Here is an 11260-nt window from a genome sequence, read left to right on the forward strand (position 1 = left end):
CCTCCTAATTCAGGTAGCTCCCAAACTACCTCATGACGTTCCATCAATACGAGAAAATTTAGTGCACCCTGCAAGAATAGAACCAGAGGCCACACACATCGTGACTCTAACAATGTGGCTAAACAGGAGCTACATAATAATACTATGATAATAAAATTTAAACGACGATTTTCCTTTTAATACCGTTTATTCGCACCTACAGATGGTAAATTTTGGTGTCTATTGTAACGAAAAAAAGTTGAAAAAATGAAGAATAAGTATATAACAACAATCTATTGAAATCCAGAGTACAGTTGAAGATGAAGCTTAGAAGTAACTTTTTTTCTTAAACATGTTCGTGTAATGGTTTTAGTGACAATTATATCTTCAAAGGTATATCAAAAGATAAATTTGTCTCTAAAACCCAGACTGTTTTGTGTAGCTACAGCCTTCTACATCAATCCGTTTGGTACCAAAAGCAATTTAACGATGGCGCATCGACATCGTTACTCCAAAGAGGAGATGCGCGGTGTTATTCGTTGTTTATAGGCCTAGGGACAGACATCATCTGACAGTCATTGAGAATTGATGGAGGCCTATATATAGAGAGAGTGTTATGTTACAGAAACAAGTGTATATGTGGTGAAATGCATTTGCAAGTAGTAGGAGGACTGAGGCAGATTATGACAGAAGTAGCAGACCAGCAACGTCTATCAGCGTCAGGAATGTGTGTGAGGTCGATGGCGATCCTGCGCCATCTTCAATTTGCAATAGGTACCAGACGCGTTAACGTAGAATGCTGTAATTGCCGTCAGACTTCCCTTATCTTGTATCTGTCAAAAAAAAAAAAAAAAAAAAAAAAAAAAAAAAAAAAAAAAAACCGAAAGAAAACTGAATTTTAGAAGCAAAATCATCTCATTTTTTGATACACTTTTGTGTAAAAGAAACGGGGTTGCAATTGCATATGGAACATACTACATAGAATCCATTTCGGTATCACTGTACTAAAGCGGGGATAGCTTAAGTCTGCCTACTCCATTAATACTGATTAATCATCAACTTTGGTACTTTGATCTTACCTAACTAGATGCACACAGTTGATATACGTACTCTATTTACTAGCCTACAATACTATTCCATAACAATGAGAGTAGCCTATTTTTTAATACATTTTTTTTTTTTTAATTTTTACCATTTTTTTCACATATAAAGGTAAAGTCAAACAAATAGACTTCCTAAAATTATTTTTCTTTTCTTATGAATAGTTTACTGGCACAATCTGTGATTTTAAGTTTCCACAGTGTAAAAACTCATGTTTCAACTGCAAATAAAAATGTGTAATATATATGTGTCGTCTATACATAGTTATTAATACTTTCACATTCTGAGACAAGACTTTCGGTTTCCTTTTTTCTTATGTAAAAGTCCGGCCTGAAGAAATCACGGATTCTTTCAAGAAAAACATGCTCGGTAACCCTGGTTACAAAAGAATTGAAAGGATAGCTCTCATCTGCCGAAAACGACCAGAGATGAACAGGATGAACAAATTCATCTGTTTCACTAGATTTAACTCTTATTACTCAATTTTCACTTTTCTTTGCTAAATTTTTATCAGTGTTACCAGACTATTAACAGTCGAATAACTAAAGTTTAAAAAATGTAAGCAGCCATATTTTGTGAAAACCGTTAGGTAATGCCATTGTCAAAAAAAAAAAAAAAAAATCTATAAATATCCCATTCATCATTTAAATTAATCATTGTTCGTGTGAAAACCTGGTCTTGTGTGCATGCAAAATCATTCAAATCCATTCCTTTCCGTATACAAAATACGTATTTATGATTCTGTTGAAATAAATGTCTTGATAAACCTGATGTAGCTGTCTTGAATGTTATTTCTTAAACTTCTGTTCTAATTTGCCTTTTTCTTGTATCAATATCGGTACAGTCACATTCGCATACACACTCTTGATCTATTGTTCTTGTTCAAGAAGTAGAATTTTTACGCAGCCAATGATTCTTCGTTATCAATAGGTTTCAAATAGTTATTCACATATGATAAGTTTGACTCTTTGCTTTCGAAACCTACTTGAAATTCGGCTACCTATTTAAATGAGAGAACCTCTATTCTTTCATATCACTATAAATAAAATGTTCATAAAAATTGGTGTAAAATTTATCAATAAATAAATTTCTAAAATCAAGTTAGTTATTGCTATGAGTACGACACCTCTCGAGTACGTCCCGTTCTAAATCATAGATAACACATAATCGCAGGTGTATTATTGAAATATGGACAAATTCGCCACTCTCTCTGTTTATAGAAAATAGTTTGAAAAAATCAACTTGTAGATTTTTTCATGAGAAATGATTTACGCCACACTGTACGATTGCTACTTGAAAAGAAAAAAAAAAGTTACCCTTTGAGTATTTTTTTCAGAAGAAAAGTTTTAGCCCGTATTGTAGGGGTCTTCATTAAAACTTCATTTATGAAATATGAATAAAATCGACTTAGATTTTGGGAAAATCGCCGGAAAAGAATTCCCTCCAAGAGTAAATGTGATAGGGTTGTTAACAATATATTAATTTATGAAGTATTGACAAAATCGTTACATCATTTTTTTTTTTTTTTTTTTTTGTTGAGAAAACGACTCTTTTCCCCCCTATTTTCACCCCTAATAAATTACTCCTAATTGAGGGAAAGGGTAGGAAGAAATTCGAAAAACAAAGACCCTTAAAGTGTATATAAATATATGGGGATGAACAAACGAACAATCCTCGAAACATTCTGCCTTATTATTAGGGTTCAGTGAAAAAAAAAAATCAATCAATCAATCAAAGACGAGAAATATACCAATCGATAGGTATAACTGAATTTAACTAAATAATATACTTCATGTAACACTATCCATCACGACTCTGGAACTCACTAAAGGAATAATTAACACTTCTGATTAGAGTATGAACATTTATTTATTAAAACTAAAATACAGTGTAACGGTTTCGACAACTTAACGTTATCTTCATCAGACACTAAGTCAAGTCTGATAAAGCGTCTGAAGTCTGACGTTAGTGTCTGATGAAGATAACGTTAAGTTGTCGAAACCATTACCCTGTATTTTAGTTATAATAAATAAGTGTAGGTATATACTCTGGTCAGAAGTGTTACATATATATCAGCATAAAAACTCATGAGTAGTTTTCGAGAAGAAAGATCTTTTTACTAAATACAAAAATTGTTGCTTTACAAGAACCACGTCATCTATTAAGCTGAACCCCATACTGAAGTACACCCCCATCAACATCTTCATTACGATTCCAGCAACACAACAGTACATGGTACAGTTAATGGGATCCAACCCGAAATTATCAGCGTCGAAACATATTTATCACTCGATAGATCACATAAGGGTTAACAAAATGGAATGGTTGAGAACACACTCCCAAGCGTAGGTTTTGGCGAAAATGATTCTTATAGTTTTAAAAACCGTAACATTAGTTGCCAATCTGACACAGTTGATAGCTTCAGTACTGCATAGGCTCTATGAAAAATATGAGAAGGTTCTAGAATGCCGGTCCGTACACACAGCTAAAGGTGGATTAGCAGTCAAAGCTTCATTTATCAACGTTCAATACTCCTTCCTTCATTAAACATTCACTGTAAATGTTGAATAATTGGGGCGACATACTACTGGTAAATTAATGGTGGGCATCTAGAGACTATGAAACGTATAAATCTGTTGAAGTCTCGAATTTTACATTATTTTTTAAAAATTTTCTTTCAACGTTCACCACATTCCCTTCTCTCCTATCGTCACTTAAAGAAAAATAGTCACAAAGAGAAGTAGTTACATGTTTTCTTAACTATTTGAAGGAAAATAAAAAAAGAAACATTTGTTTATTATATATCATTCCATTGTTATAAAAACCTAGCCACATGTTTAAAAAGAAAAGAAAAGAAAGACAAAGCTTTAGTTACCTCCGGCACCGCTTATATCGTTGGTAAATCCACGTACAGGCGCATCTGCATGTTTTTAATTTTACAAGAAAGCGATTTGAAATTATTCGTATAATGTTATAGGACTACTTATTTCATTTTCAACACAGTGTTGCGAAAGTTTGTACCGAGAAAGCTTTAACCTTAGTGTTTCTGGAGATAGTATTAAAGGTATAACGTCATACGAAGAATTTCAAATCATTTTCCTATAAAATTAAAAAGAAGTAGATACGCCTGTATGTGGATTTACCGACGATACGTGCATGGGCATTTACATACCTGCAATTTAAGTAATTTCGTGTAATATATATGGCCTCATAAACTATAGTAATAATAATTCTCCTACTAGTCATATGAAGCACGTTCACTTGAATAATGTGTGATCCGTGTAGTAACTCCCACGCAACGATATCAGTTTGAGCTTGGGTTTGGATAATACAGAAAATTGTCCATTCAACGTTTAAAAAAAAAATTTAAAAAATAATAAAAAAAAACTTTGTCCCGAAGTTATTAACTAAATATAAGAAGATTTAACGTGTCACCGAAATTTCGCAGACAGTTTAGCATTCTCTAATATCCCAATCTCTAGTAAATTGTTAATTCTCTGACATTACTTCATTACTGGTGTCACTTATGCATGTATTTTTTTTTTCTTCGCGACCTAGGTGACTTCTTTAAATAAATGTACAACACCGAAATACTGAGCAGTACAAATTCTCAACGACATCCAGAAAAAACAACTTCGGAAAATATTTAAATTTTCCAATAATTCTTAAATTGAATTTTAGAATTTATCCTAGATTCCACACGCTGTACCAAACGAAATCCGATAATATTCATTAAACAATATTCTTTTTCCATGCATATTGAAAGTATAGTAGTTAACATCTCAATAAAGGAGCTCCCTGATAGTATAAGAAGTGCCTTACATTGAGAGATTAGATAATGTACGCAAATGAATGCTCGTGTAAGAAAGCTACTTATTTCCTAAATGAAGGTGGTATCCCGCAATCCTAATCACTAATCGATTCCTTCGCTACAAACTCGTCTCTTTTAAATTATAAATAAAAGAATAAATAAATAAAAAAAAAAAAACTGGCATCCTGCCACTACTCTATTACCTCAATGGTCTCATAAGTTAACAGCCGACCTCCCTTCGAATTTGAGAAGAAAAAAATGAGTAAAGAAACAGAGTAAAAAATTTGAGAACATTGCGCATAGTTAAGCAAATCTGTTTTTCCACGGATAATTTAAAGCTTCATATGAACGTATGTTATAACATATTTACTTCTTAATCTTAAGCATATCACACTGATATGTATGTTAGGCCAGACATGTGTGTCTGACGATAGCTCAACATATTTGAAAGTGTATCTTCTCACAAGTGCAATTCCAAATGAATCTGTGAGCTTCCTTTAGTATATAGTCCTTAAAAAACGTGAAATGGGACAACAAAAATGTTAGTAGAATTTGTGCAGCAGAATTTGTTAACGAATAATGAGAAGAAAGAATTGAATTTTTCCTGGTGACGTGATTTTAATAAGTCTTCTCAGGCTATCGGCCAGGTAAACAAACCCTGAAGATGAATGCAATGTCTGCATTCGAAACGTCGTATGTCAATATCTTTACCTGACTGATAGCCCGAAAAGACTTACTAGAATAATGAAAGTAATTATATCTTGATGTTTACGACGAGTGTGGCGACAGGAAATTGCGTGGTGCAACAAACAAACAAACAGAATGATTCGGAAATCTCTTAACGAAATATACATATATATATAGAAATACTGAGAACAAGATGAAAGAATGAGATACGGCAATATTATAGAAAGTTGTACACTAACAATCCCTACTAAATTGTATTGCAAAAGTATAGGATAAACTATAGGGTGTTTCTGTGGTATTCAACTAGTAGTAGTATTGCTACTTAGTTAACTGTAACGCAACGTAACGAACACAGTCATATCATAACTTTTTTTTTTTTTTTTTCACGCTGTTTCAGTTATAGATTTAAATGTGGATTTGGAAAGTAAACAGAGAGCAACAGCATAAGCAATAAATATGTAACAATACCATAATTGGTGGCAGAACTAATCCAAAACAACGAGAAAGAATTACCAAGTGCGCCACTCAATATATACATTCATATTACCAGGGATCAACAAAACCTTAGCTGCAATGTATTACTTTCGTTCTTGTACTTTGTAGACATACACGGAATCAGTACGTTTTCATATCTACGTGTCTTATACTATACTATACTATACTAAGCATTTATTTCTTAAATGGCCTCAAAAAAATACTTGTCTATGAGCTTTGTCAGATTACTACCACTACTACTGCTAATGATGATAATAATAATAAACTAATAATAAGAGCTAAAATCGAACCATCTTAGTTAGCCACTGACCCTTAGTTTTATGACCTTGCAGTATAAACCATGACACTGAAATTTTAGTGTCACTTTTGCTGACGGTATAGATATAAAGATTGCAGGATTCCCACTCTCTTTCCCCCAAAAAATTCAGGACATTTCCAGGGCGTCTCCAGAACAAATCAACAATTTCCAGGACTTCGACACAGTATTACAACTGTAGGTTCAAAACACACAACAGTGAAATGAAAAGTACGGTAGTTTATGCAGTGAATATTACTGCTAGTACAGTATTAATACACAATAATTAAATACACAAAGCGGAGCGTGATGTGCTGCTTTTTTTTTTTTTTTTGGTGGCCTCCCAACTCCCCTTATAGCGACCCGATCCACCCATGTAGTTTCACTCTTTCTACATGACATTCATTTTAATTGTGCACCGAACAAATTTACAAACAATTAGGGATTGAGTTTCACCTGGATACGACTATGTCACAAATAGCATTCATATGAAATTTTATTGAAGAGTAAGTACTGATCCGAAAATAGAGTGATTATGTAGGATTGCTACTGGTCGTACCAAGCACACAGGGTGTCTACTAAAATTCCAACATGAAATTTCGTGACTTTTTCCTGACCTTTTCTTTACCAAATCACAAAATTTCCTAACATCTTCAAGAGCAAATTTGGGTGCGAATTAGGCCGAATTTTCATCCATGCGATAGAAACGTACTTTGCTTGCAATTTGGTAGCGTCTAAAGCCAACCACAAACATTTTTGGTGGTGAATTTTGACGTTTTATAGAACAAAATTTTCCAATCTGTACTTACATTTGTATAGTTAAAAAAAATCGTGACCCAAAAGATAAATTTCGTGACTTTCATGACCGTTTTCTGATTTCGTGATCGATAGACACTCTGGCACAGTTTCTGGAGGATAGTGCTAGTGAAGACAGATCCAAGAATGGGTTGATCCAAGAGTGGATGAAAGAAGAAGATAGAAGTTCTTCCAGTCAACCGCCCTGTTGGGAGAAAGAAAGCCCAGCAACCACCCACACATACAGGAAGAGGACAAATTATTATTATTCAGCACAAAAAAAGGAATAGAAAACAAAAGTAGCAATCAATTAAAATCTTCATTATAATTATGAAAAATCCGATACTTAATATTTCTGCAAAAGGACATAAATGACTTTCAAGGACATTTCCAGGATAAAATCAATTCAAGGGCATTTGCAGGTTTTCCAGGACAAGTGCGAACCCTGAGACTGCCGAGGAATAGCCAGTCGAAAATATGGGGGGGGGGAGGAGTTAATTCCTCCTAGTACATAAACTAGAATGTATTTCATACAGTTTGAAACACAATGTAATTTCAATTCAAATGAGGTATAACTCGTGTCCATACTCAATTCGTAGTTTAGTTATAATATCATGCACCTTCGTAATTGTATACGTACTTAAAAATAATACATGGTATTACCAGAGTGTTCAGAATGCATACTGTAAGTAACGTAAGCAAATGAAGGAATCGCAACATGCATACTTAAAGAAATAGAATCATCAATCTATGATATCATATTTAAGTTTGTAATACACGTTACAAAGAGACAATATACATCATAGAAGAAAAATAGCTAATTGCTTCCTACATTATTTCTGTCTTTGTAATTTCCCAGGTTCTTCCCACATGTACACACAATTTTCCATTTTACTTTCTTACTTTAGATTTCATTTCATTTGGGAAGGGGATGACAAACACACAAATAAACATGGTATAAAAACACATTTATCGATTCATCTGTATCTCATATAAAATTCAGTAGAAAGTTAAGCTATTAATACATTAAGTGTTTCCGTGGGTTTTCTCGGGGTACTCCCGTTTCCTTTCACTATCTCATTCCACCAATTCTGTCATCATCACTCACTTGCCACCCGGGGTACTCCCTTAGCCTAAAAACAGGCACAAATGTGGGACCTTAAACTTAAAGATTTACGTTGAAGTGCTCGAAAATTATTCCCATTAAACTTGAACAATGGTTATTATTATTATTATTATTTAAAATCTTCTGTCAGTAAGGGATTGACAAAAAAGTCTATAGTGTTTGTCGATCATGAATCATAGTCTTTGTATACGACGGACTCAGGCAGAAGATATTTCTCAACCTCGTGATACAGTGTCATCCTTTAGTGGGTTATTTTTCCTAATGAGCTGGAACCTGGATTTAGGACAATATCAATTCTGTCGTAATTCTGTTGCTTTAGCTTCTTACATTTGAACTTGAACATCGGTGGCGAAAACCGAGCTTAAACTCCAATTCCCTACAATTACAGTACACCACCTGCACCACGTTTACAAAGATACACATACAGATAATGACTATAAACGTACTGTTACTTGGCACAAATACACTTCTAATGTCTTACAAAGCCCTAACCGACAGGAAGATGCAGAAGCATGACAAATTATTAGTACGCGAAGACAGGTGATTATAATGAAAGGATTTAGAATGAGGAAAACGCAGGGGAGATATTTCTCCTCACTTTGACTTACATTAAAACCGTGAAAATAGCAGTTCTGAGTGTGTCCATAGTAGTATAGTTCAACTCTTATTAGAGGTTTAAATGGTGAAAATGACTAATTTTATTTCTAGCTTTTTATTTTCTCATAGGCACCTCGCTGGCACAAAAGGAAATTCCGTCTCTATTATAGTCTACTGCGCACACAGTTCTTCCATTCGTTTAATTTATAGTTCTTTTTGGGATAAAACAGCTCCGATTCTGGTTATCATGTAAGTTCCTTTATAATTCGTCAATCAGTTCATTCGCTCCGAACCAGTTTTGATGCTGCAAAATTTCTGGTTCTTTGACGATATTTAACAGTAACTTTTATTGATGTTCCTATAACAGCATGTTGAAATAGATAATAACAACTAAACGTGATTATCTACCACATTCTGAGCATTTCTTACATTTCCAGGTTAGGTTAAAGCTTTGTATTTATTTTAGCAAAGCATGCACTAAATGAGGAGCTCCACTACCACTTGCAGATTGACTTCGGGAGGGCATAGTATAAATACAGTGTGGACGTATGGCATAAAAACTATAGTGCATACAACACGTACCAATATGTTCTAGGTGGCCACTAAAAAGCACGAATGCTATCTAACCGAGTCAGGGCAGGAGCGTAGCAGGGAGGCCCCCGAACGGCAGCGAGGGTATGCGTCTGTAGGGAGCAGGCGCGTCAGCGACGGAGTATACGCATAAACGAGGATAGTGGAAGAGCACACTTACATATACAATACTTTTACTATCACTCAAAATTCATTTCAATATGCTGTGCACTGACAGTACTCATTTCCTCACGAAAAATGTTTCACATTGTATTTTACCTATAAATTTTATATTTGGTAAAACCGTCTGCTCAAGTGAACCGTAAACTGTTTCAAAAATGAATGGAGTATGTGCATTTTGTAAACTTATCGCTTTTGTATTGGACAATGTTGGTCCATTCATTGCTCTGATTACTGTAGGCCTAATTTGTTAACGTGATTTTTCACGTATTCAAATCACTTGTAATCGGAGCAGTGAATCAGAACACTGATCACTTGTGCTTACAAATCCCTTAATTATAATAATTATTAGTAAAATATCGCATTTTCACAAAATTTTCAATTTTATCCAGGTCTATTATAAATCAAAATAAAACTCACTGAACAAGCACTATATATATATAGAGTAAGGTATCTAAAATAACCAATGATCTTTACACAAAGGAAAGTGGTCCATGTTCCGTTAAGGGGGTCCAAAGCTAACCTAACCTAGCCAAACCTAATATAACATTGTATTATGTAATCATACGAAAATCAATGGAAAGAAAATGAAAAATTGCAAATTTTGTGTGGAAGAAATTACTGGACCCCCTTAACGGAACATTGACCATGAAATATAAAGTGAATAATTTCCAACTGTATAACTAATATTAATTTCCACTGATTTGTAACGCGAAAATAAGCAACGTTTCATCTGAAAATTTGAAGGTCATATATTGTTTGTTGACACCACTATACGCAATCAGGTCCCTGCAACTGTCATCTCAACAAGCTTTGTTACCTCTTACAAAAAAAAAAAAAAAAAAAAAAAAAAAAAAAAAAAAAAAAAAAAAAAAACTATTTCCCATAATTCTGAGATTCATGTCAAATATTATTGCAGAAGATAAACTACCGTTACTACAGGACAATGATCATATTGACTTCAAGTCTTACGATCATAACAAACAAACTTTGCTTTCTACTTCCTTCCTTTGTTTTCTTGCACAGCTGATCAACAAGCTTACCTTTCTGCGAGGTAGGGAGTTGAGTGAACAAAATCTCCATTCTGCACACACTGTCTACAATAAAATGTTCGTCTTGAGTTACTGCACAGTGGACATTTTTCCAAATTTCCACTTGATCGGCTACAACAATCATCTAAAGATGATGATAAATGAAAGTCCGTTGGTGCTGTACAACTCCCTTCAGAGCTACTTGTCGCCATACTGCGACGCATTCGAAACAAAAGATAATCGCGCAGCGTTCGTTAGCTGCACTCTTTGAAGGGCAAAACAATGTTTACATTTACGTTTTACGTATTTATTCAGCGATGCAACAGCATGTTTTTTTGTGTATGCAAAGGAGTAGGTTAAAGGAGTATTTAAAAACGTACCAGAAATAAAACTACTTTCTTGATCATTTTTAATCAAAATTTGAGGTTATAACGCCTTTCTCATGCTTATTCCTTACAGGGCCGTAGGTACGGGGGGCGAGCGGGCTGTTGACCCAGCTGCATAGCAAGAATGCTCCGAACAAGCAAGAAGAAAAGAAAAGTGTTGGAAGAAAGTAAACGACGCAGTGCCCCGTAAAAGTATAGAAATAGATT

At 34.2% G+C, this 11260-nt stretch overlaps 1 protein-coding gene across 2 annotated transcripts in view; it reads right to left on the bottom strand.

Annotated features, from left to right (window-relative positions):
* The window catches only part of Atg14 (autophagy related protein 14), a 106765-nt gene extending 95858 nt beyond the window's left edge, over nucleotides 1–10907 (bottom strand). For both annotated transcript variants that reach the window (XM_081730334.1, XM_081730333.1), the window contains exon 1: nucleotides 10680–10907. In XM_081730334.1, the coding sequence (XP_081586460.1) occupies nucleotides 10680–10891 (212 nt within the window). In that variant the 5' untranslated portion in view covers nucleotides 10892–10907. The remainder of the gene's footprint in view (nucleotides 1–10679) is intronic.
* Between the last annotated feature and the right edge of the window lie 353 nt (nucleotides 10908–11260).

The sequence above is a fragment of the Thermobia domestica genome, chromosome 11, assembly GCF_964235325.1.
Source record: "Thermobia domestica chromosome 11, izTheDome1.hap1.1, whole genome shotgun sequence".
NCBI lineage: Eukaryota > Metazoa > Arthropoda > Insecta > Zygentoma > Lepismatidae > Thermobia > Thermobia domestica.